The following is a 27,723-nucleotide window of genomic DNA, read 5'->3' on the forward strand; positions in this document are numbered from 1 at the left end:
ATAAAGCTTGAAGGAGACAGGGCTGCCCGCTGCGGCCACGCTGGGAACCGTGGTGCCAGGCCCAGCAACTCAGCACCGAAACGTTCCTCATCCTCCCCCCGAGGCTCAGAAACTCAGCTGGTGAGCGATGCCAGACTGACGGCCTGCAGCCAGACCTGCCGGAACATTCCACCTTCTGTCTGTCTCTGCACAAACTCTGCAGGAAGGGTGAGAAACCCCCACTCGCTGTTTGTCAAGAAACAAGCGGGCTCAGTGCCTTGGAGGCCCTTCCAGAACGGGGCTCCCATGAGGAACCCTTCGATTCCAGGAGACACATCGCTTCTCTTATTTCCACCCCAGCCTGACTCGAGGGCTGACCTGAAGGTGGCGGGGAGCCCAAGTCCATGCAGGAGCTGACCCAAAATGAGTCGGAAAAGCACAGGCTCCAAGGACAAACGAGGAGCAGGTGCACATACAGCACAGAAGACGGCTCCGTGGGGGACACGGGCCTCCTCCTCCCAGCCCCCCATCGGGTCTCCTGGTCCCTCACGCTGGGCCTCCAAAAGCCGCATCACCCATAGGTCATTTGGACTAAGGAGGCGGAAGGGCTCCTGGAGCGGGCAGCAGGGAGCCGTGCCTGGCCCCGGCCCTGTCCCGCCCGCACCTGCATGTCCAGGCCTGGAGACGCAGGCAGGGCCAGCCACGCCTCGCTCCCACGCCCGGCAGCTGCTCTTACCGGCTTCCTTAAGCCCCCGCCTGCCCCTCGCAGCCCCTGGGGAGCTGGTCGTTACGAGCCTGCAGAGGCCACTGTGGGGCCACCCACCTGAGGAGTGGAAGAGCACCCAGAGGCCTGTCCAGAGCCGCCCTCCCCACTCTGAACTTGCACCAACCGTCCCAGGGGCTGGGGCTTGTGAAGTCAGACTCCTGGCGCCTGGAAAAGCACAGAGTGTGCATGGAAGCTGAGGGTCTGCTCTCACCCTCCACCTGCGAGTGTCTGCTCTGAGCCTCCCTCCCCAGCCACTGGCAGCGACATCAGAAACAGCCATCTGTCCTGCCGATGCCCCGCGACCCCGGGCTGATGGAGGGAAATGGGGGCACCGCCCTGGTGCCGGTAAACCGGGCGCATCACGGGTGCAGCAGGCCCCCTCCTTGCGGGCCCCACGAGCCCTCCCCACAGCCCAGCTCTGGCTGCAGCCCCTGAGCTGCCCTCAGGCCTCAGCATCTCAACAGGAGAGTCAGAGTCGAGGACTGTGAGCATCTCTGTGGGCACCGACCCACGGCCATTTCCTCCCGTCTCAGGGCCCTTTCGTTACCGCGTGAGCAGCACAGCCCCTTCCAGCCCTGAGGCAGGTGCTCGGGGGCGACTCCGCGTGCCTGAGGCTTATACGACCTTGTTCTGCTCAGGGGACAGACCTCAGTCTGTCAGCCCCCAGCCCCAGGCATTGTGCTCACACGGAAAGCCTCCCAGACACTTCCCTTGTACTCAGTCTCCAGGTTTTCTGAAGCGATTTCTTCCTCATTTCCAAGGAATGGCTTGGACCAGAGTTGGTGGTTTTGACAGGCCCTGACGGTCTGGCCGTGGGGACCCAGAGCAGATTGAGCTCCCTGGGGGCCATGCTGACTTGGGGCAGGCGATCTGGCTGTCCTGGGGCTGGCCCTCTCAAGGGCTCGGGCCGGGGTCATGCCTGGGGTCTAGTCCGTGCTCCCCACCCTGAGGGGCCGCCTCCCAGCACGGCTGCCCAGGGGCCCGTGGCCTTCAGTTTCAGGAAAGCATGTTGCAACTTGGCTTTTTCTCCCAAAATAAGCCTTCCAGACTGTGCATCCGTCACACCGCCCGCTGTCGTTCTGCGTAAGGAGACGATTGAGTTCTAAGCCAAGGAAAGGTGTCCTGGGAGGCTGTTTGGTTTACGCCGCTACCAAGGCGTTAACTGGATCTTTACCCTAGGAAGTCATGTGCGTACTATAGACACACTGAGGTCTTCCAAAATGGGAGCAAAGAGAAAAGTTGGAGCAGTTAATGCCAACTTCCAGCCCTGCCTCCCGCGGACAGGAGACAAGGATGCTTGCGCGCCCACATTCAGGAGCGTCGTTGTCAGCACCAGCCCGCCGCCCTGTTTGAGAAGCAGCGCTGAGCCCCTCCTCTGGGGACCGTGAACTCCCCAGCACTGCCCGAGACAGGAATGAGATCTGGCTCCCGGGACAGTGAGGGTGGCCCAGGCATGGCAGAGGGACTCTCCTGGAGGCTGCTGGGCAGGAAGGCCCTGGGCAGCTACATATCAGGCGGTATGAGATGGCGGAGCTGCGGGTAGAAATCACAGCCATGGGCAACATCCTCATGGACCTGACGGCAGCTCCCAGCTCCGGCCGGGAGCCCTACATGGCCACCTCCTCCACCTCCCGGTCCACTCCCCGGGGTAAGGCCAGGCTGGAAGGCCTCCACCTGAGGTTAAGCCCCCGTCAGAAGCCAGCAGCCACTGCGTGTTCACAGAGCCAGTGAACACATAGACTGTGACGTGTGACACTGACTTCCCTCCAGGGTGGCCTCACACCCACAGCCTGGAGATTTCGTTCCGTCCTTGCCCGGAGGCCTCTAGTCCAGTCCTTGCATGGCCATCGACGGAGGCAAAGAATTGGTCCAGAAGAGGCCGGGGGCTTTGATTCCCTCGTTTCAGGGAAACATCTCAGAGGGAAACAGGCTGATGTGCCCCCCCGCCACCCGCTGCCTTCAGCTTCAGGACTTGCTGAGAGTCGAAACTCTCCAGCTTGGAAGCCAGGCCCTCCTATCTCGGCCCAAGCAACAACTCCCACAAAGACAGGCCACCTGCCAGCCTCCCCACTCTCTAATGGCCAAGAAGAAGCTGTCATGAGAACAGGCAGCAGGCCACCTAAAATCTCCACCTAAACCCAAGCGCTGCCTGTGCTCCTCCTGCGACTGAGAAAAGCCCACTGCTGACACGGCACGGTTTTCTCTAAGGCCAGAGAGTCCACTGCTTCAAGAAAGAGAGAGTCCACTGCTTTAATTCAACTCCATCAAGTTGATGATTCAGGAGCAAGCATATTCTTAAACTTGCCGAGGGTGAAAACACAGGGGCAGACTGCATGGATCATTCAGACTGACAAGAATTCTCTCCCCAGATTGCACAATCGAAATGCAGCAACCTTGCCAGAACGCATCTAACGCCTCCCCTGAGGCGTACCGGGGGGCTGGTTGACCAGAAGTGGAGCAATCACTTCCTCTGAAAAACTTACATAAACAAGATCGGCCTCGTTGTCCAGGGGTTTCTGGGAACGGCCGGAGCATCACGGGGTCAGGGTGTTGGAGCAAAAACACGCCGTGGTCATTGGGGCCAGCTCTGAAAGGGGGCGCGTTGCAGCTCCGACATTTTCCAGCAGATGTGTTATCTCTTCTGCAGGCTGTGACCTTCAGTTCACATGCTCTCGGAGATAATATTTTACCGGCAGCTAGCTCAAAGCCAGATGCCACAGGGGCACGTATCTGCCACAACCCTGCCTTCCAAAGACGGGCCAAGAGACGGGACAGCTGCAGATTAGTCTTTCAGCACAAGATGTTCACAACACTGCTTTTTCGGAAAGTCCTTGAGAAGGACTTCCTTAAGTCCTCCACTCCCTTCAGTCACCAAAACAAGATTTCTGGGGGAGTTTTATAAACCGCCCAGAGAAGTGTGAGGCAAGAGGAAAAGGGCAGGAAAAGAATAGCCGTTCCACCATGACTACATTTCTGGTTCTCAAATATAAAGACGACAATGTGGAAGAAGCATTTTTAGTTTTCTTAACACTTTCCCAAGAAGCAACTCTTTTACTGATCCCAAGTCTCACTCTGCTGTTCTGCCTTATCGTTGGCAGTTCAGGAAGACACCTCCACTGTTGGAGCATGTGGTTCCAAATGGGTGAAAGAGACGAGCCGCTGAATCTGGGCTTCCTAGGGTGCCATAAAGCCTAAGATTTTTATTTTGGAAAAATCAAAATGCAAATTGCAGTTTGAAAAAAGCAAAAGGCAAATTCCTTCACTCTCTAGACCACTGGTGGAACCATCTACCTTATGTATCCTTATGTTTTCTTTTGTATCCTTAATGCCGCTCTGTGGATGCAAGTGGAATTCTACCAGATTCATCCTGTAAATTGAAACACCAAGCTGTGTGTTTGTTGGACGGCTGCTTCGTTGGATGCTTTTCACCACTTCACACAGCCCCTTCAAGCAGCGATGTCCACATTTGTAAAATGAGGTGGACACAACCACGCGTCCACCCTGTAAAACACAGTGGAACCGCTTTCCTTGCTCCTTTTTTACATTGGCTCTGTCCTGGGGACACAGAGAGAAGCATGCATTCCTAGAATTCACAGGATCGACTTGACTAAGAAAGTGCCAGAAAGAAAACAGTCCTGCTTTTAGCCACTGGACAACCATCTGGACACGTCTGAGGCTGATCCACAGAGAGGTCACGTCGGGCTGCATCCTTCTGACACGGCGCCTCGACCTGTCCCTGAGTGAGGCGGGCTGCAGGGCGCGGGCCTGGGTCACCTCAAGGTCCCCGTCACAGCGTTAGGTGCTTGCTGACAGGCAGACCCGGGGCGCCTCGGAGGCACCCACCATCACAGCAGCCCCGCAGATGGTGGGTGAGGCAGCCTGGCATGGGGGCACCTGCACTGGTGACCTCCATGAAAGTGCCCGATTTCACGTTGTGCAAAGGGCAGCAGTTTCCAAGCAGCAGCCGCACACAGGGCCCACGATGCAGAAAAGATGGAGCGGGTGTCACCGCCGCGCGCCACCGGACGCTTTGTGACTGAAGGGCCGAGCTCCCCACCTCCAGCGCCCAGCGAAAGAAAGGAAAAGCGCAGGAACCGAAGTGCCTCTCACTACCGCCTGTGGCCTGAGGGGAGTTGGTGCACACTTCTGAGGGTCAAACCCGTGCTCCCCTCGCAACACACCGCAGGTCAGAGCCTTGGGCTCTACAGTAGCAGGCAGAGAGCAGGGCCTCTGAAGGCTCGTCTCTCCTGTGTGACCGCTCCAAGCCGTGAGTCTGCATCTGGGCGGTCCTCAGACGCCTGTGCGCCTGGCCTTTATCACTACTCTCCTGGCCCCTCCTCGGCACCCAGCCAGTGTCACCCATCCGGAGAAGAGAGGCCAGCAAACTGAAGCCTGGGCAGAGAGAGGGGAGGGAGCCAGGCTCTAGGGTCCAGTTGTCCTCAGGACTAACTGGTTTGACTGCGTCTAGGGTGCAGAGCTCAAGTAGGGTGGACGCAGAGGGGAGAGGTGTCCCAGACCCAAGATTCACTCATATTTCCGCCACTGGCATTCTAATGGTGGATCCAGGCTGTTATTGCTCTTCAGTCGCTCAGTCGTGTCTAGTTCCTTGTGACCCCGTGGACTGCAGCACGCCAGGCTTCCCTGTCCTTCACCGTCTCCTGGAATTTGTTCAAACTCATGTACACTGAGTTGATAATGCCATCCAACCGTCTCATCCTCTGTCGTCCCCTTCTCCTCCTGCCCTCAATCTTTCCCAGCATCAGGGTCTTTTCCAATGAGTCAGCTCTTTGCATCAGGCGGCCAAAATATTGGAGCTTCAGCTTCAGCATCAGTCCTTCCAATGAGTATTCAGGGTTAATTTCTTTTAGAATTGACTGGTTTGGTCTCCTTGATGTCCAAGGGACTCTCAAGAGTCTTCTTCAGCAACACAATTTAAAAGAATCAATTCTTCAGGAAAGATTTTAAATTCTTCTTGCAGACAAGAACTGAATCAAGATCTAGGACTCTGTTTTCCCCTGAGCACAAACCCCAGACACAGTGAGTGTTCATTTTTTCAAGCTGCAGCATTTTCTTCTGAGGGAACAATTCTATCCCTTAGTCTCTAATCAAATCCAAATGCAAATGATGATGCAGACAAATGCCTCGACCCTATTTTCATAAAATAGCCATCAGAGTCGAGGGAAGAATCTTTACCCAATCTGATGACCATTGATCTTCACTGTGTCAGGTGAAAACTAATCTCCTGTTATTACTTGCAAGTTTGAGCAAATTGGAAAATAGTGAAAAATCCTTCATGGTGTCTAAAGATGGGACTGGCAAGCCCAGTGCACGCGCTCCCCCTGCTGGTGAAGCACACATTATCACAAGTGGGGGGGAAATAAACCATAATTTTTCAAACAGGCTAATGGAAAAAGCAATTTATGTTAAACATTAATGACCGGTTGTCCTTTATCCCATGGCTTTCCTTCCATAGTATTTAGATTTTTAGCATAATATTATTTTATTTGCCAACCAAGAAGTTTGTTGTTGTTTTGTTAATTGTTACGTCAAGAAAGAGTAACATGTCAGTGGCATGTAACCCTGGTGTGCTGTGATCACTGCCAAGGTCCTGCATGGCTCACATGTCCTATGTACAGAAGGCCAGGGCTGCCTGTGGTTCGTCTGCGTGTGAACAAAGCACAGCCCTGGGTGGTAGGATTTCTTCTACAAACTTCTCTACTTTATTAGAAATCCCTGTGTAATAAGTGCTATTTTTCTGAACAACTGAAGCTTTTATTTTTTAAAAGCAGGACTAATTTTCTAACTTCGTTTCCCAAATATTCAGCTCCGTGTACTTTGGAGAGAATGTGTTGACATCCTAACCTCACATGTAGACTAGTGTGGTGTGGGGTGGGGTCCCCATCTCTGGCCCTTTTTCCTTTTCTGATCTCTCAGGGTCAGGGGTGACTGCTGCTTGCCCCTCCCCACCTCCTCTGCCCTGGCCCGGCTCTTATTTTACGGCAGGATCGCCCTTCAAGTTCCTCCTTTGCCTTTCCATCGCTGGCAAAGTGGGCGAGCTACTTGGAGCAGGATCAGTTCAGTTCAATTCAGTCACTCAGTCGTGTCCGACTGTTTTCAAGCCCATGGACTGTAGCACGCCAGGCCTCCCTATCTATCATCGACTCCCAGAGTTTACTCAAACTCATGTCCATGGAGTCGGTGGTGCCATCCAACCATCTCATCCTCTGTCGTCCCCTTCTCCTCCCGCCTTCGATCTTTCCCAGCATCAGGGTCTTTCCCAGTGAGTCGGCTCCTCACACCAGGAAGCAGGACAGCTGTGGACAAAGAGACGCCAGTTCTGGCAAATAACTGAAAGTGTGAGTGGTTCTGGCTTTTCTCTGCTTTCTGAGCAGAGAGGAGGAGCGTTCACCCATTGGGGAGTGACTAACCCATCCTGAGTCAGGAGCCGAGTCCAGGGGTCTCCCGAGGGGGATACGTGTGCACCACAAGCTCAGAGGCAGAGGCTGGGGTCCCCAGGATGGGGGCAGAGGTGGGGTCAGGGGACCGGCTGAGGCTGCGGGGCGTCAGCAGCCAGGCCGTGCCCCGGCGTCCCTGCGGGGCTGTAAGGCTGCGGAGCCCCCTGGGCGCCTGGATGGCCCCACCGTCTTGCCTACTCCTTGGCCTCCCCTCCCCTCCTCCCGCAGGACAGAAACAGACCCCCTTGTTTACCGCAAGGCATAAGGAAAGCAGTACCCGCTCCCCGCAAATTGTGAAATCTAACAAGCCAAACCATGCTGCCTTTAAAGCACGCCTCCAGCACCACCAGGGGCTCCTGCCTGCCTGGGTGACGAGGGCCGGCCCTGCCCTGACCGCGCACTGACTGCCGATGGCACAGACTGACTGCTGGTGGCCTGGCCGGAGCCTCCCCGCCCAGCACCCCCGGGCTGGACGTGAACCCCTTTCCCCAGCACAGGCGGGCCTTCAGTGCGGCCTCGGGGTCTCGGCCGCCCGGCTCACACAGAGTCAGCAGTGCTCTTCAGGCCATGGGGGAAGGAGGCTGGGCCGCACCCCCAGAGCCGCCAGCACCGCAGGGGCCACACCCAGCCAGGCTGGAAACAACCGCGTGTCAGTCAGGGGACGATGAGTGAACAGAATGCGGTTTACACGGGCCCCAGGGGATGGCATTTGAGCAGGAAGGAAGTTCGGACGCAAGCCACGGCGTGGCAGAAAGGATCCAGTCCCCACAGGACAAGCACTGCGTGACCCCACTGGTCAGGGGTCCCTGGCACGGTCAGTCACAGGGGGCATAGGGTGGGGCTTTCCAGGAGGCCAGGACCGGTGATGGGACCCGGTGTCTGCTGGGTGTAGCATTGGTTTGGGAACATGGGAAAGGGCTGGAGCTGGATGCTGTGATGGATACACAACATCGCAAATGTACGTAATGCCACCAAAATGTGCAACTAAAAATGACAAAATGGTAGGTTTCATGTTAGGTCAGTTCAGTTCAGTTGCTCAGTCGTGTCCGACTCTTTGCAACCCCATGAACCGCAACACACCAGGCCTCCCTGTCCATCACCATCTCCCGGAATTTACTCAAACTCATGTCCATCAAGTCGGTGATGCCATCCAGCCATCTCATCCTCTGTCGTCCCCTTCTCTTCCTGCCCTCAATCTTTCCCAGCATCAGGGTCTTTTCAAATGAGTCAGCTCTTCGCATCAGGTGGCCAAAGTATTGGAGTTTCAGCTTCAGCATCAGTCCTTCCAATGAACACCCAGGGCTGATCTCCTTTAGGATGGACTGGTTGGACCTCCCTGCAGTCCAAGGGACTCTCAAGAGTCTTCTCCAACACCACAGTTCAAAAGCATCAATTCTTGGGCACTCGGCTTTCTTTATAGGCCAACTCTCACATCCATACATGACTACTGGAAAAGCCATAGTCTTGACTAGACAGACCTTTGTTGACAAAGTAATGTCTCTGCTTTTTAATATGCTGTCTAGGTTGGTCATAACTTTCCTTCCAAGGAGTAAGAGTCTTTTAATTTCATGGCTGCAGTCACCATCTGCAGTGATTTTGGAGCCCCCAAAATAAAGTCGGCCACTGTTTCCACTGTTTCCCCATCTATTTGCCATGAAGTGATGGGACCAGATGCCATGATCTTAGTTTTCTGAATGTTGAGCTTTAAGCCAACTTTTTTAATCTCCTCTTTCACCTTCATCAAGAGGCTCTTTAGTTCTTCTTCACTTTCTGCCATAAGGGTGGTGTCATCTGCATATCTGAGGTTATTGATATTTCTCCCAGCAATCTTGATTCCAGCCTGTGCTTCCTCCAGCCCAGCGTTTCTCATGATGTACTCTGCATATAAGTTAAATAAGCAGGGTGACAATATACAGCCTTGACTTTCTCCTTTCCCTGTTTGGAACCAGTCTGTTGTTCCATGTCCAGTTCTAACTGTTGCTTCCTGACCTGCATACAGATTTCTCAGGAGGCAGGTCAGGTGGTCTGGTATTCCCATCTCTTTCAGAATTTTCCACAGTTTATTGTAATCCACACAGTCAAAGGCTTTGGCATAGTCAATAAAGCAGAAATAGATGTTTTCTGGAGCTCTCTTGCTTTTTCAATGATCCAACAGATGTTGGCAATTTGATCTCTGGTTCATGTTAAGTATGTTTTACCAAAATTTTTTTTAAAATGTAAAGGTGACTCAGACACTGCATGCCCCTCCCTGCCTCTGCGTGAGGGCGTCATTGCCAGCAACCAGGCGAGTTCTTAGTGCTTCTTCCTGTGTTCACCACAGAACCTTCTAGTGATGCGTAAACAGGGTCAGGACCAGCCCCAGGGTCTCAGCAAACAAACACCGGATACAGAAACCCCTTTGGAGAACTGGCTTGCTTCCCTCAGCTGCTGCTCTGATGGGTTCAGGTCAGTTCAGTTCAGTCACGTCTGACTCTTTGCGATCCCATGGTCTGCAGCACGCAAGACCTCCCTGCCCACCATGAACTCCCCGAGTTTACTCAAACTCGTGTCCATTGAGTCAGTGATGCCATCCGCACATCTTATCCTCTGCCGTCCCCTTCTCCTCCTGTCCTCAATCTTTCCCAGCATCAGGGTATTTTCCAAGGGGTCAGTTCTTTGTATCAGGTGACCAAAGTATTGGAGTTTCAGCTTCAGCATCAAGCCTTCCAATGAATATTCAGGACAGATTTCTTTTAGGATGGACTGGTTTGATGTCCTTGCAGTCCAAGGGGCTCTCAAGCGTCTTCTCCCACACCACAGTGCAAAAGCATCAATTCTTCGGCACTCAGCTTTCTTTATAGTCCAACTCTCACATCCATACATGACCACTGGAAAAACCATAGCTTTGACTAGATGGACCTTTGTTGGCAAAATAATGTCTCTGCTTTTTAATATGCTGCTTAGGTTGGTCATAACTTTTCTTCCAAGGAGCAAGCGTCTTTTAATTTCATGGCTGCAGTCACCATCCATAGTGATTTTGGAGCCGAAGAAAATAAAGTCTCTCACTGTTTCCATTGTTTCCGCATCTATTTTCCGTGAAGTGATGGGAACACACACAGTGAGACTGGCTTGTTTATGGTGTGCAGGTCTGTGAATTCTCAGACGCACATGGCTGCCACCACCATAGGGATGCATCACCCTCAAACCTCCCTTCCAGTTCTCACCACACTTCCCTCCCCATCCCTGACCCCGGCCAACCCCTGCTGTCCTCACCCTCCTCGTAGTGCAGTCTTTTGAAGCCTGTCATGTGTGTGTGAGATCGTACAGTATGCAGGCTTTTTGGAATGTCTTCTTTCACCGAGCACAATGCCTTGGAGATGCCTCTGAGTTGTCAAGTGTATCAAAATCGGCTCCTTCTTACCGCTGCGCAGTATTGCTTCGCATGGACATACTACAGTCTATCACCTCACTCAGTGAGGAACATTTGGGTCATTTACAGAGTTAGTGATTATGAGTTGATCTGCTATAAACATTATTGGGCAAGTGTTGTGTGATTGTAAGTTTTAAGGTTTAAATTACTTCCATCAAAAGAGCAGAGAAGAATACATTAATTATAAAAATGACTTCAAAAAACATGTAACTTTTCTTTTATCATTCAAAGCAGGAAGTGGGATTGCTGAGTCATATAGTAAGTGCATGGTTAACTTTATATGAGACTCAAATTGTGTTACAGAGTGAGGATACCATTTTGCATTCCCACCAGCAATGCATGTGAAGTTCAGGTGCTTTACATCCTGGCCAACACTTAATATTGTCAGTATTCTTTACTTCAGCAATCCTAATAGGGGGATAGTGGTGTCTTTGGGTGGTTTTGATTTACATCTTACTAATGGCTAATGATGTTAGGCATCTCTTCATGTGCTCGCTTGCCTTCTGCTCATCCTTTGCAATGAAGTGTTTAGTCGAGCATTTTGTCCAATTTCTAAACCTGGTTGTTTGTTCTTTTCTACCATTGATTTTTTAGAGTTCTTTACATATTGCGGTTTCAAGTCCCACATCATATATGTGATTACAAATATTTTCTCAGTCTGTAGCTTCTTTTCATTCTCTTAAAAGTGACCTGCTGGGGTCCAGCCTCGGTATGATCCAGGGGATACCCTCAGGATGAACGGTGTCGGCGAGAGAGAGAGAAGACACGTGAGACCAGCCTTGATAGGGCCAAGTCTGCGAGGGAGACAGAGAGAAAGAGAGAGAGAGTGTGTGACCAGATCGGGGGGTGCAGCTGGCAGAGTCTGGCAATCCTTTATTTTTTACTGTGGCTTTTATACCCTAAGTTAGTACATTTCTAAGGGGAAGATAGTTTAACATTACGTCAGCTTGTCCTTCACGAAACCAGGGTGTTTTCTGCATACTTCTTTGTTTATGAGGGTCTTGTACATTATCTTCTGGCCTTGGGGCCTATTAACATTTTATGCAAGTCAGGTGAATGTAAACCTATTTTCCGTTTCTGTGGTAACCTTAACTGAAAGGTAGCAGTCTCATAGGGCAACAGTACAGAGTAGAAATATAACCTTGTTAACACAAAAATTAATCCTTCTGCAGAAGTTGTCATTTGCGTTTATCTAAGAAGTTTACCCCACACTGACTCTGCAACTTTGGTGAGGCAGCTTCTGCCTAGCACTCCTGGCTGACAATTAACAACCATTTCATTGTTACCACACTAGGGCTAAGTTCTTATTTCTCTAGATCTTTAACTATATTAACAATGGTTTCTATAACACAACCTTAGCACATTAAAAGCGAAAACACAGCAAGCAAAACACAGCAAGCAAACGTCAACCCAATAACCACCTTTAGAATAATTTTTCTTATGTTTTCTAATAGGACTCTTTCACCCCTCAAAAATGCTCTATGTCTATTAGGGCTTTTATATAATCAGGTTCTTTATGCTATTTTATGATTAGGATATTATAAGCAATCATGCATATTGGTACCAAGGGCATAAATGCATTTGGCTAACAAACTACCAGCAAAGGAGTTTAAATTAAAACACTCCTTTCACCCTGGATAATCTCATAAAATACCACCACCCAGGAAACTTATTGATTAAAGTTCTAAATTGATTCTTATTTGGGAAGAGATCGGAGAAGGCCTTCTGCCTGTGTCACAGAAATTAGGGAGTAGTCTATTGAGGCAGGCATCAGAAAGACAGATATCATCTTTAAGGTGAGCGCCAGGGGCAGCTTTTCAAAATCCCTGAAAACCTGATCTGCCTTGCCTGTCAGGCTTTCTCCTCGTGACCTTGTCATGGGTGGGATCTCGTGAGCTGGCCTTTTCAAAACCCCTGAAAACTTGATCCGCCTTGCCTGTCAGGTTTTTTCCCTCATGACCTTGTCATGGGTGGGATCTCGTGTGCCGGCTCCCGGCAGTGAGCTTTGCAAAAGTTGTAAATATTGATCAGGTCCAATTTATCAATTTTGTTCCTTTTATGGATTATGCTTACAGTGTCAGGTCTGTAAACTTATTGACTACCCTCATATCATGGAGGTTTTCTTCTCCAGTGCACTCATTATAAAAATCACCAAAGTAGACACTCTGTCTCTTTTAGCGCTAGAAGCTGGTGTGTGGGGGTCAGGCATGAAACATTGTTATTGTCCACACAGCACTTCACTAACTACATCACAGCAGAAATACGTTTAATAATATCAAATCTGCGTGATACTACTGAACATTTATTTAAAACCTTTTTGTAAAGTTTAAGAAATTTTCTTAATCACAGAATGGGCCAATCGAAGTACACAATGTTTCTGTAACAAAAATTCCAACACATCCTGCAGAAAAGTGGTGTATAAACACCAAAGTAAGCCTGCATTCATTAGCTCAGTGGTGTCCAACTCTCTGCGACAGCATGGACTAAAGCCCACCAGGCTCCTCTGTCCATGGAATTCTCCAGGCAAGAATACTGGAGTGGACTGCCATTTCTTACCCCAAAATAAGCATTAGTTGTGCAAAATTCTGAGCTGTTTTCATTATTTTGGACCATTAAGGTGCTACCTAATAAATAACTTCACTTGCCAGATACATTGGATATTTAGACACAAAGATATTTTTGTGTCTAAACACAAAAGATATTTTTCTTGAAGTGAGTAACTTAAGGAAGATCTCCTGGAGGAGGGCACAGCAACCCACCCCAGTATTCTTGCCTGGAGAATCTCATGGACAGAGGAGCCTGGCGGGCTACAGTCCATGGGGTCACAAAGAGTTGAACAAGACTGAAGCAACTCAGCACATATGCACAAGTAACTTAAACAGTTTCCTAGCTCATCTGTTTTCTTTTTTAATTCTTGGTTTCACATTCTCCTTCGCTGGAGAAGAATGTGTAGGGTTGGCCAGCGGTGACAGAATCTGATTGGCCCTGGGTGACAGACAACACAACACAAGGGAGAACCAGATTACTTGCTTTCTGGCAGCATCCAGAGAGAGGATAAGCTAGAGTCAGGAGGGCGGGGGTGTTTCAGCAGTTCCTGAAATGCTCCAGTTCGCCCCTGTGGCCGACGTCTTCAATTCAAATGCCCACTACATCAGCTTCCACCCACACCATCATGCACATGTGCTTGAGTGCTGAGTTGCTCAGTCGTGTCCAGCTCTTTGCGACCCCATGGACCGTAGCCTGTCAGGTTCTTCTGTCCACGGGACTCCCCAGGCAAGGATACTGGAGTGGGTTGCCATTTCCTTCTCCAGGGGAACTTCCCGACCCAGGGATCAAACCTGAGTCCCTTACATCTTCTGCACTGGCAGGCAGGTTCTTTACCACGAGCGCCGCCTGGCAGAACACAACTCCCTGGGTTTCCTGCACAGGGAACCTGAACACCATGAAGCTCCCGGCCCCATGGGGGGAGGGAGGCTCAGCTCGTGACCCCCAGGCCTGGCTCCACCCTCTGAGGGAGGCTGTGACTGAGCTGCACAGGAAACAGGTCACTTGCTGAGCCTGCCCGGGGGAAACTGAGAACTGCAGCCTTTAGAACGCATGGCCGGGGCATACAGGAGGTGGGGTCTGGGCACAGTGGGGAGAGGCTGGGGGAGCAGGGAGCCTGGGCCCCCGCAGGACCCACAGAAGGAGGGACTTTGAACCTGAGGAGTGAGCAAGGCGCAGAGCCACAGAAGGGGGACTGGAGGGCACGTGGACACCGTTCAAAGGACAGAGAGGGACTGGACCACTCACAGCCAAGACAAGTTCTCAGAAAGTGGAGAAAGCCTGCACATGCTGTGTGGTGTGAGCTCTCAGCCGCTCCTTCTGCCCCCAGGGCTGGAGAGAAGGGGTCCAGTTTGTGAGCAGACATAGGGGGTGACTGTGGAGGGGGGACAGGAGGTGCAGAGCATCCTCTCTTTGCAAATGAATCCGGCGGGAAAGGGCGGGGCCCGGCAGGGCTGTCCCAGTCTCGGCTTTGCTGTCAACGTGGGGTGGAGACTATGTTAAATGCACAGACTATTTTAAAGAAAAACCTATAAGGGTTGTGAATGGACCCAAAGGGGGAAATAGAGCAGAGAGAGAGGCCAGGATAACGGCAGGGCTTCCGACCTGGTGGATGGTGGTGGGAGGACCATCTGCAGAGAGTCATAGACACTGATGGTGACGCGTGTGGGAACATGCCCCTGTAACTAGTGCCAGTAACACCAGTGACAATCCAGACAAGAGTCAAGTCCCAGCAGTGACACTGAGCCCATTAAATGCACTAAACTCCCGAGAAGCACACCCTAGACTTGGTGACAACAGCATCTCGTGAGCAGGAAGGGTCCTTCTGAACCGCGCCCTGAGCTGGGGATGGAGGAGGCGTCCAAGAGGCTGCGGCTCACTGTCCCGGTGGCTTTCAGGAGATCCCTGTAAGATCTCCTCTGACCTTCCAGACGTCTCCCCCTGTCTTTCAGGATGGACACCACGCGGCCAGAACCACCCACTATGGCTCCCTGCCCCAGAAGGCGCAGCACGGCCGGCCCCAAGACGAAAATCCCGTAGTGCACTTCTTCAAGAACATCGTGAGTGTTGGCGTGGGGTGGGGGAGTGGAGGCGTGTGAGCTGGAGATGGGGGCGCGGAGGGGTGAGGGGTGCCTGGCTGTGCCCCCGCCTAGAAGAGCCTAAGTATGTCCCCAGGTGACGCAGCTCCAATCCAGGGGAGAGTGATCTGAGTATATCCCCGGGGACTCTAAGCTCTGATCCATGAGGGGTCTGAGTACATCCCCAGGTGACAGCTCTAATCCGTGGGAGGCGGGGTCTGAGAATATCCCCATGGGACACAGTTATAACCCTCGGAGGGTGATAGATGGGCTCACCAGTTGTAACAAATGGACCACACAGAATCCAGGGGGTGGGCTGTGCAGAGGACAGTAGGTCATGACAATGCTTTGCAATTGCTGCACAATTTTTCTAGAAACCTAGAACTGGCTCTAAAAAAAATAGTTGCAAAAGCACAGGCTCTAGTTATAGACCTCCTTTTTCATGTTGATGGGGGCTTTAGGGACCACACACCTGAAGGTTTCCTTTCCAGGCTCCTAGTATCTGGGGCCCTTCTGCCGACCCCAGAGAGGGTCTCTGACAATCAACGTGTGACAGGGACTGTCACCAGCATGCCGGCCACAAGGGCTCGCCTCGCTGAGCGCAGAGCCCTGGGCGTGTTTCACATCCTCCCAAACACTTTCCGAGTGCTCTGGACGATCTGGGTGCCACTGGGTGATTTCAGATCCTCAAATCCTATGTTTCTCCCTCACCTGGGGCAGAATAGGGTCCCGAGCAGAGACCGAGTGGGTGGCTTCTTATACCATTGGTGCCAGACCCTCCCAGCAAGCAGCTCCCTCTAGCTGGGTGAACACAGCGGTGACAGGTGACCACAGGAGGCCCTCTCGAGGTGGTCAGGGCCGCTGTGAAGGAGGGACCCACCCCCCAGCTCACCATTCTCCTGTGTCTCTGCAGGTGACACCCCGCACACCTCCTCCATCGCAAGGAAAGGTAAGAGCTCTCAATGTGCTGAGTTGACATCGCTTGACACCCCTGGAATCCCTAAATGGGCCAGACAGGGCGCTGGACTCAGAGCTCCCTCACTTCCCCCCAAAATGTTTTGCCACGTGGAGCCCACGTAGACCTAGAACAGGCTGAGAAGCGCCTGGCCCCAGGCAGACAGCATTCCTTTCCCCTCCCTTCCTGGATCGGAAGTCCTCCGGGGCGGCGCAGGGATGCGCTGAATCTGACAAAACCTACTTCCTGCCTCAGCTCGGTGCTGTTCTGACTGCGTGTCCTGCTGTATGAAAGAGCGCCGTGCCTGCACTGATCCCTGTGTGACTTTCTCTTTCTCTTCCTCACGCAGGGGCGAGGACTGTCCCTCAGCAGATTTAGCTGGGTAGGTGCCGCGCGCCCCGCCCTCCCCTCGCCTCCCCTCCCCATCCTCTCCGCTGCTCCGCTTGCCCAGTCTCGGAGGCTCTCGAGTCCACGTTCCTTCCATCCTCCCGGCTTGTGCCCCAGCTGCTTCCCCCGAAGCAGGCCTTTCTTTCTAGCTGAGCTCACCCTCCTGTTTGCTCGCCCCAGGGGCCCACGCACCGAGGGGCTCCTAGGAGACTCTGCTGGACTCCCCAGGGAAGGAGGACCCCCGTCTTTGAGAAAGTTCCTGACTTCCTTCCAAAACGGCAGATGAGGAAGTCCAGTCCTGCAGTCTGCCTGTGCACCTGTCGGAATAGCTAACCCCACCCCCTCCAGGTGTTGACATTCTGTTGAGAAACAGCGATTCTGCTAACAAGACAAAAGGATGCTGAATTCACTTATTCAGTTTATAATAACCTAAGTGGCCCAAAAGATTTTGGTTTGGGTTTTGATGTAGTAATAACTAAAGCTTAGATATCGAGCCATCCAGAAAAACCTTTTTAGGAATTTCTGAGAACAAAGTGTCCGTGAAAATTTTAAAGGGCTGACTTGTTCAGCTTCTAGTAAAATTTGGTGTCTACACCAAATTCTAATGCTGATCTGTACTTTAACCAAATTACCTTCCAGTAAGGGCTTCCCTGGTGGTTCAGTGGTAAGAACCTGCCTGCCATTGCAGGAGCCACAGGAGACTTGGGTTGGATCCCTGGGGCGGGACGATCCCCTGGGGGAAGGCATGGCAACCCACTCCAGTATTCTTGCCTGGAGAACCCCATGGACAGAGGAGCCTGGTGGGCTACAGTCCATGGGGTCTCAAAGAGTTGGATATGACTAAGCAATCAAACAGCAGTATTTACTTGTAAATATTAGATACAGTCTTTACTTGATCAAATTTCCAGAATAAAAGGAGACCCACTAACCTCTAGGCCAGGAACTGTGTCTGTCTTGGAGACAGAAACACATTCTCCAGTGTCCTCTCTCTAGCACAGAGCCTACATCTCACTGATGCACAGTTAGTAGGCAACATAGAAATGAATGCATGAATTTAGACAGAAGGAAAGAAAGAAGGAAGGGAAGAGGGAGGAAGAAAGAAGGAAGAGAGGAAAGAGAGAGGGGAAGACAGAGGGGGGAGGGAGCGGAAGGAAGGAAGAGGGACTGCTTCATGTTGATGTTTGGCAGAAACCAACACAATACTGTAAAGCAATTATCCTTCAATTAAAAATAAGTACATTTTTAAAAAAGAAGGAAGGAGGGAGGGAGGGAGGCATCCGCCCTCAGAGAAAAGGCAGAGGAAGCTTCCGGGAACCGCTCCAACACATGATTACTGTAGTGTGAACTGAGATGTTGCTGGGACATTCATACAGATACACGTGAGCCTTTTTCTGATCTGATGGATTTGCAAAAAGTGCTGATAATGTAGAGAAATGACACAGGCCAGCAGTCACAGCCAATTAATGACGGACTTCTTGTGCCAGCAGGAGAAAAAGATGATACTGAAGAATGAAATCCATTTCTGACCCAGAAATCTTACTTCAGTGACCGCTCAACCTGCCTCTTAACTTTCTAGGCGTGGGGGAGCAGGGCAGAGCCGCTGATGACTGGGAGTGATGGGGGGAGGAGACCTTCTTTCTTCCTGTTGTTTAAGGCCCTTCCAACCCGGCAGCTAATAGAATGCCTTTGCATGCCTCTCCATGTCTCCATTTTTGTTCCCACCAATCCGTTAATTTTCTCTTTTTTCCAAAGCAAAATTCTGCTCTGTGTTCCGTGAGCCGGTCTATTGGTTTCCGAGATCCGCATGACTGTCTTCCACTTGGAGATCCTGAAAATCTCACTAGTTTTCTAAACTATGTTGTATGTTTTTCTGGCAAATTTTAGGTTGTCCAAAGATAAAAGTGACCACAAATTTGAAAGAATAATTAAGCAGATTATCAATCTGAAAACCAATCCTTGAATTTTATTCTCAGAAGCACTTTATTCTGGAGAAAATCAGCAGAGTCAGAGCATGACAGGCTCACGTGGGACCGCGCGGCTTTCTCCCATGCTGGTCCATCCTTCATCGGCTCTCTTTAACCGTCCTTGGCCCCTGCGCCCGTGACGGAGGGAGTGTGTCCGTGGAAACTGTGGGATGCGAGGGCAGCAATAGGCCTCCCTTGCGTGTAGTCCCTGAGACTCACGCACTCGACACCCCTTGAAACCAGATTTTCACGTGAAAGTGGCTGCCTCGTTCTGAGTGGCCAGCATCTATTCCCAGCGTCTATTTCTGGCTGAAAGTGAAGGAACCCACAGAAGTAGGGCTGGGGCGGGGTGGGGGGAGGGTGGGGGCCTAGACAGGTGGCCCTGGTCCAGCTCCAGTCCAAACACAAGAGAGCTGGCCCGCAAGATCCTTGAAGCCCACCTGCAGCACCTCTGGACTGGAGGGATGGACTCCACACTTCCCAAGCCCCACAACACCCTCTTGAAACCGAAAAGGACCACAAGCTGAGGCCAAGGGCTCTAGAGCTCGATCAGAGATGGTTTTACTTCATTTGTAGAATTCTCAGGAGAGGCCCGGACAAAGAGAGTCCCGCTTCTTGTTGGCAAAATGTGAAGTGAGATCCCAGAGCCTGTCCGTGGCACAAGATCTGTGCAAGGGACATGCACCCCAAGACACTGACACTCACTGTGTCTGAGCCCCAGAGCCCCCCTTCCTTCTCATGCTCACAGGGCAAGGGCCCTTTGAAACTAGAGCTTATGGGAATGCAAACTGGCCCCAGAGACACACGCCTTTACATTTCAGTAACTGTGTGTCGTTGCTACCTGCAGGAAGCCAGCTTTCTCCATCTTCCCTGAAGTGAGAGGGGTCCCCCCAGAGAAGCTGGAGGCAGAGGTGGGGCTGCCTGAGGAGCCCCCTCCCATAACAACAGCAAGCTTGAGAATTAAGAGCCACAAGCTCTGGTCTCAGAGCAGGTTGTCCATTATCTCCATGTTACAGAAAAGGAAACTGAAGCTCAGAGAGCTTCCGACAGTTGCCCAAGGTCACATAGCCAGGGAGCCGGGTTGCTGAGACCCACCCTGGTTGCCGGCCCTGGGACTGTGCCCAGGTGCACACCTGAGGATGCGGCTTTCCAGCCCGCCCCCGCTCCCTCTACAGTCACCAGCTAGCAGCCCAGAGCCCCTGGAATAACCCTGGTCCATCCACACTCAGGGCACCCACAGCGCAGCCAGAGGAGCTGGTTCTGGCCTTCGAGAGGCCCCTCCAGGCTGGAGAGTTGGGAATTGTGTCTTTGCCCTTTAAAAATGGATGAGCCCCCAGTGCCCCAAGTGTGAAGGCTGCTGAGCCCCAGGGGAGCCAATGTGAAGGGTCCGTGCCAATGGCCAGAACAGTCCCGGGGCCGGGCATTGTCTCCTGGGCTCCCGTCAGGGGCACGGCCTCACCCATCCTTCTCCAGCGTGGTCCAGGCGCCCCTTCCCCCGACGTGTGCGAGCAAAGACTCTGGAGCATGTGTGTGTGACTCTGGCTGATCCACCCTGGGACCCGCTCGGCCAGGAGAACGGCGGCCACAGCCACAGGGAAGGTCCCACCCCTGGCCAGAGGCGCCGGGCACCCAGTTTGTGGCTGAGCAGCCACTGAGGCCAGATGGACATGGACCGGGGTGGGCTGCGGGCTGTGGGCACAGACCGCGAGCCTCACCCTCTATTGCAGGGGGCTGAGGGCCAGAAGCCAGGATTCGGCTATGGAGGCAGAGCATCTGACTACAAATCGGCTCACAAGGGACTCAAGGGGCACGACGCCCAGGGCACGCTTTCCAAAATCTTCAAGCTGGTAATGTACCTTCTCCACGTGGGAGGCGCTGGGAGGGGTCCGGGGACGAGTCTGGGACGGTCTGGGGATGCCAGTCTCCAGCCCCTCCACCCGCTGCTTCTCCGGAGTTGCTCCTGCCCAGCCCTTGGGGGCGAGCATTTCTGCAGAACTCACCCGAGCAGCTGCTGCACCAGATGCCAGGCCAGGGTGCCCCAGGAAGCCTGAGGACAAGACGGGTCGCAGTGGGGCCCGAGAGGCTCGGGGGCCTGGAGGGCACCCCGTCTGGAAGGACAGGTGGCTTCCTGACCGGGGCAGCAGCGCCTTGGTCCCTGAGGGTGATGAGAGGGCAGATGGTTGCATGGGGAGACACCCCACAGACCTCGGGCATCTGCCTTCCCGGCTCACATCTGAGCCACACGCCCAGGTCCCCCGGCCTCCCTGAGGCTCGGTCTCTCCTCTGTGAGACGGGGGGATGTGTGAGGAGCTGCTCTGACAGGAGGGGTACCGTGCCGTCTGCCCGGCTCCCTGCCCAGACCCCCTCGAAACAGCCCGGCATCGCCAGTGACACGTCAGCCCTGCTCGGAAACCTGAGATCTCAGGAGGGCTCTGATGGGACAAGGCACAGCCACCCCAGGCCTGAGCCGGATGGAAGAGGGAAGGGAAGGTTCTGGACTCGGGAGGGCCAGGCCCTGGGCAGTGACCCCTCACACCAGGCCCCTCAGACTCCTTCCTTCCACAGCTGCAAGCAGGCAGAGCTTTCTTGGGGTGAGAGGGGTGGGTGCCCAGGTCCAGAGACCAAGCTCACCTGTGAGGAGATGGAACACCCTGGAGCCAGGACGCCCGAGGGCTGGGCCAGGCTGTTGTCTCCTCAGACAGAGGGGACGCGGCTGGTCCCGACCGGCAGGGCCCAGATGCCTGGACAGGCCTCGAGAAGATGGAACAGGGCAGCAGGCTCAGAGCTGGAGGGGCTCGGGAGCGGAGATGAGCCTGTGGAGCCACAGCGAGCCTCTCGAGCAGTTGGGGCCATTTCCACAAAGATTCGAGGCTCCCGGGGGTGCCTTTCATCCCTGATAATGGAACCACATTCGCACGGCGGCCTGGCAGGAACAAACGTCACCAAATCCCGGTCCCGCTGGTTTTCTCATTAGAGCGTCAGTGCAGCTGCCACCTTCACTGACTCTTGACCCAAATGAGGCCATGACTTCCCTGCTGACGTCCAGCTACAACTGCAGGCCTGACTCTTACAAAGATCTGGTCAACTCCCCTTCCAGCCAGAAGAAATGTCGTGAGGAAGACAGACGCCAGCAAGGAAGGGCAGAGTCCCCCTGTTACGGCAGGAGCAGCCTCTTGAGGACGTGGTGCTCAGGACGCCCTCAGGGCCGGGGGACCGTCCTGCACCCTCGGGCATCGCGGTGCCAGCATCGCAGCCCTGCTCTCACCCCTGTGCAGCTTCTTCCAACCGTGCCCCCAGGCCAGCGGCCCCCCGGGGGAGACCTGCGCTTCCACAGACCCCTTTCCCAGGTGTCCGTGGTCTCGGATGAGACCAGGAGTGTCTCCCAAGGCTCACCCGCTGGGTTACGGCAGGTCACGGCGAGATTTCACCCGAGAAGCTCCTGCAGTCTGTGGCGAGGCTGTGTCACCAGGAGACCGACAGCCCCACGCACCCCGTCCAAGGGCTCAGTCCCCACCAGCAAAGCGTGATGGCTCCTCAACCCCAATCACCTGCGGAAGTGTGCTTCCTGCTAAGCTCATTGAAATGTTGCGATTTTACAATTTTTGGTGAAATGCTTTGGTCAGGAACACAGACACTGTAGGTTAGTCACCTAACCTTTAATTCCATGTCCAGTCCCGTGTGTGCGGCACATCCAGTGGTCGGGATACACAGACACAACGACCTAGGCTCTGAAAGGTGCTGGACTCTGAAGGGTGCTGAGAAGCAGGACTCGGCTTTGAGGAGACTCAGTCTCTTCAGGAAGATGTTTAAATACATGAAGTGAGTGGTGGGTGACCCATTGCTAAGTTGGCTGGTGTCAGATTCAATGTGGGCAGGACTCAGTCTTCAAAATGTTGATCCTGAGGCAAATCTGATAAGGAGATAAATACTACCTCAAATGTCCAAGAAACAGAGAGCCTTACGATATGTGTCTTGATTCTGAAGTGAGAAGGTGACGACGCATATCCTGGCAGGGCTCTGGGTCTAAACCCGGAGCTGCAGTGTTTCCATCAGGTCACCTGCAGTGTCCAGACCATTTCTGAGTCCCCCAAGACTTCCGGACCAGAGCGACCAAGGGCAAAACCCAGATGTCTGCAGTTGGGAAGATGCCCGTCCTCATCAGAGTTTCTAATGCGAGCTCCCCTCTGTTGGCTGACTTTGGGGAAATGACTCAACCTCTCTGAGGAGCTTCAGCTCCTTCAACTATCAAACGGGAATGCTAAGAACACCCCCACCCCTCCAGGCTGGATTTGTTCACAAGAGGAAACAGATGTCAGAGATTTAGCTCACAGCAGATAATGAATTGTAGGCACAGTAATCAAAAAGAAAAGCCATAAACCTGCCATCTTTCATTCAAAGTTGCCCTTGGGGTGTTCAGTGGTGTCTCACGTAAGCTGCTCGGCAAGCAGGGTAGGAGGGGCACTGAGCCCGTCTCAGCACAGACTTGCTTGGTCAGATGGGGCGGCGGTCTGCTCCTGTGCACGACTAAATCACACTTTCCAGGAGGCCCTAAGGTTAATCTCGCTGAAATTCAGGACAAGAAGGGGCCAGTGCTGCCAGGCTCAGGGCTACTCCAGGACTGGCTCTGAGGATCAAGTACCCAAAGCCCAGCCAGACTCACCCGGGACCAGACCCAGGTCCACACTGAAGGGCTCGGCCCCGAGGCAGGGGGAGCATCTCTGAATGATGCCCAACACCTCCAGAGGCTAGAGTTCCACAGACTTCCCCACATGTGAAAACAAAATGCCTACAGTGAGTCAGCAATGGAGGAATGTTTTGGGGAGAAAGCAAAATTGCAAGAAATCAGAGCCATCATCTCTCTGTTGACCAAGTTAGCTATAAGACCCAGGGCCTCGTGCTTCTATTGCCTAATCTCTGGGTCACCTGGGGGATGCAAGACATGGACGAGGCCTATCTGTCATTGGATCAATAGCATATTTCACAATCATCTTTTTTTCCAGGGGCTCATAGTCTCAAGGGGATCTTTGAGAGATCAAGTTTTCATTCATAACCTACGAGAAAAGGGAAATCCAAAAAGAGACTAAAATTTGAATAAGAATTTAAATGCAAAAAAAAAAAAAAACAACCCTCCTCCGAGTTCATCTAAGTGGCGCCTGGGGTGACAGCTGCCTTCTCGAATGGACGCCTGGACAAGCTCCCTCATCTCCGTCATCCCCACCCACTTCTCCACCTCCACCACTGCCAGCTCTTCTGCAAATTGTATTTGTCCAGAAAACATGTCAACTCTTGTTTTTTTAAGACCCTGTGGTCACAGTTTGTGGACAGCTCATCTGGGAGGCTGGTTTCCTTGATGACGCAGGAGAGGGCTTGCAGGTGGGGCGGGGGCCACTCCCTGGTGGACCAAGTGGGGCTGTGCTTTCGGCATCTCGGCCTCATGCAGATGAGCCCGTCCCGGGCATCATTCATGGACCACTTCCTGCAGCCCCTGGGAATCTCTAGTCTAGATGTCAGGGGACTGTGTAATTTCCTAGGTTCTGTCTCCTCACAACAAAAATTTGAAGTGACGGACATTAAAGCCCTCGGCGTATCACAGCTAGTGTTACAGTGCCATGTTACAGCTCGGTTTTATTTAGAAAGTAAAGGAAAATACATCCTTGAGATGTGAGGGCATGCCGACACAAAAGACGCAAAGAGGAGAGAGTGCGTGTGTGCCCCGGCCCTTTGGCTCTCCTTTTTATATGCTTTTTCCTCCCCCTGGGCCTGCCCTGTGTAAACTGGGCTAGCCAGGAGTGCTGTTTGTTCTACCTGAGGTCCTCACTCTGGTCCTCAGACCTTCCTTTGTTCTATTTTTGCAGTCTTTTCCCTTCCTTGTCTTTTAGCTACCACCATTCTGGACTCCTGTTTCCTATTCTAACTACCTAACGTTCCCCCCTCAAGAGATGGGAGGCCCAATTCTTTGGGAATAGGGGCATCGAGGTCTTTCTGGCTACTTCCTGCTGAGCTGGGAGGCGAGGGGCATTGGGCCTCCCATCTCTTGAGGGTAGGATGTTAGGAGAAAACAAGCCCTCCTTTGAGACATAATAATGTATCAGTTGAGCTTTTCACCCTCAGAAACACAGTGCCCACATGCCCTGTCCTGTTTGTACTTGGATGTGCAGTGAGATAAAGGATGCTGTGAGGCTCAGAGTCAGAGACCAGCCCCATGCAGCTTCATTCCTAGGACAGACCCCGAGGAGAAAGGCCCTGCATCTGGTGACCACTGACCACAGGGCCCCAGCCCTCCTAACTCTCCATCATCTCTCTCTCTCTCACAGGGAGGACGAGACAGCCGTTCTGGGTCCCCGATGGCTAGACGCTGAAGCCCAGCTCCCCTCCCGGAACCCCGTCCCCAGCTTCTTAATACAACCGCCTCAACGCTAACCATTGTCTAAACTACCTAGTGCAGCCGGCGTCCCCCCCAACCCTGGCCACACGTGCGTCCTGCGGGCTCCTGGCCAGCAGCTCAATAGCGAAGACGGTGCAGCTGTCAGCTCCCCCTTGGAGACCAGCGAGGTCCCCGAGCGTCCAGGACGGGCGACCCTCCACGCCCGCTTTCTGCCCTGGGACCCTGCTGGGGGACGTGGCCGCCGGACCCCCACCCAGGGTGTGGAGACCGACCTGTGGCTCTGAGCTTCCTTTGGTTTCTTTCCCGCCTCCTCTCACCTCCTAAAGCGCTTCCTTTCCTAACCCATCTCAGTGGAGCGGCTTCGCGGCGGAGCTTTGGTACGTGGCAGGCGGGCGGGCAGCTGGGAGTGTCCCATGTGGTGGCCGCGGCTCACACCCCGGAGGAGCCGGATCGGCGCGTGCGGAGAAGGGACGCGGGGCGGACTCGGCCGGGCCTCGGGGGTCCCGCGACGGCGCAGGCGCGCGGGGACCGCAGCGGCCCCCCGACGACCTACTTCCTACGGAGCCCGGCTGGAGGGCGGAGGCGGCGCAGCTCAGAGCGGTGGCAGGACGTTCCGGGAGCCTCGCGGTGGCCGCAGCCATCGCGAGCGCGAAGGTGACAGGTGGCGTGCTCGGCACGGCGGTGCGCACAGCGAACACTAACCCCAGGGGAGAGAGAACCACCCCACCCGCTTCCTCCCCGAAACCCACTGACCCATACACGCGCTTTTCCCGAATCACTGCCGGACTGGGCGCCGGCCCCAGCGAGGACCGGGAGGGGTCCTCCATCCCACTCTTTTCTAACCCGAGCTGACATCTCCCGTGCTCCCCCCATAACCTACTGATTCCCACCTTTTGATTTCAGCATCTCTCCCACCAGCCCCCCACGAAGTCCCCACACTGGCGTCACAACCCCCCTTAGGATGAAAATGAGGAATAGTCAATATAATACCCAAATGCGGCCCTTTAATCCTCTTCTAATTCTGAATATTTCGCGTGGGTTTAATATAATGTCTATTAATACATAGCCTCAATGATGAGAGGGTAAGAAAAAAAATTCAGAAACAAAATCTCCAAATTGCTCGACACACACACTGCGTCTTTGAGCTGGTTGTGACTGAGTGACCTCCATTCGTGGCCACACCCAACAATGAGAGCTGTGACCATGGGTCTCAAGGAAAGTATGCACTGTTCTTGAATATTGAAATAAAGTAATACACTTTTAATGATATCTGCATGACTCGTATTCCGTGACTTTTATTCTGGTCTGCAGAATGTGAATGTGTATGCCAAGTCACGTCAGTTGTGCCCAACTCTTTGCGACCCTATGGACTGTACCCACCAGGCTCCTCTGTCCATGGGATTCTCCAGGCAAGAATACTGGAGTGCGTTGTCATTTCCTTCTTCAGGGGATCTTCCCAACCTAGGGATTGAACCCGCGTCTCTTAGGTCTCCTGCATTGGCAGGCAGGTTTTTCACCTGTAGCCACTGGGAAGCCCAAGAGGTCTGCATCACCCCAAAGCTGCAGGAAAGTTCGTTTCCAGGTGGAGCTCTGAGCGGGGGGTATGCTAGACCCCCAGCCACACCGCTCCTTCATCTCTCTGTGCTCACCTGTGGACCGTCCCACTGAGTCCAGAGGTGCTGGGAGGGTCTATCTGATGAAGGAAGCCTCTTCCCACCAGAACAGAACACTAGGGTGATCATGTTTTCTCAGACACCATGTCGATCTGCCCAGCTGCCTCTGCACCGCGTGGTCCAGACTGAGAACGATCTGTGGGCTCCTGTCTGCCCGCCCCGGGCAGAGGACAGGACGGTCGAGGGGCCCCAGCACCAAGCTCTGGGAGAGCAGGCCAGGTCAGAGATCAGGAGCGGGTCAGAGGTTAGCAGAGAGGATGTCGGCTCCATCTAGCGGGCTGGCTTTATAAACCAGGTGTGGGCTATGAACTGGGTTTGGGGTTTATGATGACAGAAAAGGGCCTGAGAAAAACACTGAAATGGGGCGGTGAGGGGGGAAGCCTCTGAAAACAAGAGCGCCAAGCCTTCCATGACCCCTTGGTGCTGTGTTAAGTTGGGGCTGTCATAACATGACCCCAGGACGGGGGGGCTGAAACAATACAAGTTTTATCTTCTCAGGCTCTGGAGGCTGGACGCTCACTGCCAAGGCGCCGGCAGGGAGTTTCCGGGGAGGCCCCCCTCCTTGGCCTGCACACACTGCCTGCTGACCAGGGCTCACGACACCCCGTGGTGTCTCTCCTTCCTTGTAAGGGCCCAGTCTCACCCTCATGACTGCATTTAAGCTGTACTTAGCTCCTGGAAGTCCTGTCACATCAGGAGTTAACACTCCAGCAAATGGATCTGGGGCACCAGGCAGCCCACAGCAGGGATGTGTTTCTCTTGCAATGACAAAGGTTTCCTAGACCTCCCAGTTGGCAAGAGTTTAATTAAATTGCAGAGCTGAGGAGAAGGGGGTGTTGCTCCAGGGTGAAGAGGAGGCTGGGCAGGAGGGCTGGGTGCCTGCACTGGGTCTGCTGCATGGAGGTCTTAGGCTTCACACTTTGGGGAACGCTGGAAAGCAGTCTCTAGAGAAGAGTCTAGGAGGGCTTCTTTGTCCTACTCTTGCAACTTCACTAAAAGTTTGAAACCACTTCACGGAGTTTGCACAAAAAGCATCAAGAGTTCAGATTACTAAACTTGAGAAAGGTAATTCAAAGCGAGCCTAGAAAAAGTGCGTGGTGAGGAGTATCTTGGGGAAGACAGCCAGCT

General features: G+C 53.3%; 1 protein-coding gene across 1 annotated transcript in view; it reads left to right on the top strand.

The window, feature by feature from the left end:
• Positions 1–26,186, top strand: part of MBP (myelin basic protein) — a 103,834-nt gene extending 77,648 nt beyond the window's left edge. The window contains exons 4-8 of the mRNA XM_061131230.1: positions 15,106–15,213; positions 16,145–16,180; positions 16,536–16,568; positions 20,265–20,384; positions 24,852–26,186. Coding sequence (XP_060987213.1) covers positions 15,106–15,213; positions 16,145–16,180; positions 16,536–16,568; positions 20,265–20,384; positions 24,852–24,896 — 342 coding nt within the window. The 3' untranslated portion in view covers positions 24,897–26,186. The remainder of the gene's footprint in view (positions 1–15,105; positions 15,214–16,144; positions 16,181–16,535; positions 16,569–20,264; positions 20,385–24,851) is intronic.
• The last annotated feature ends 1,537 nt before the right edge of the window (positions 26,187–27,723 follow it).

This window comes from Dama dama, chromosome 27 (genome assembly GCF_033118175.1).
Source record: "Dama dama isolate Ldn47 chromosome 27, ASM3311817v1, whole genome shotgun sequence".
Lineage (NCBI taxonomy): Eukaryota > Metazoa > Chordata > Mammalia > Artiodactyla > Cervidae > Dama > Dama dama.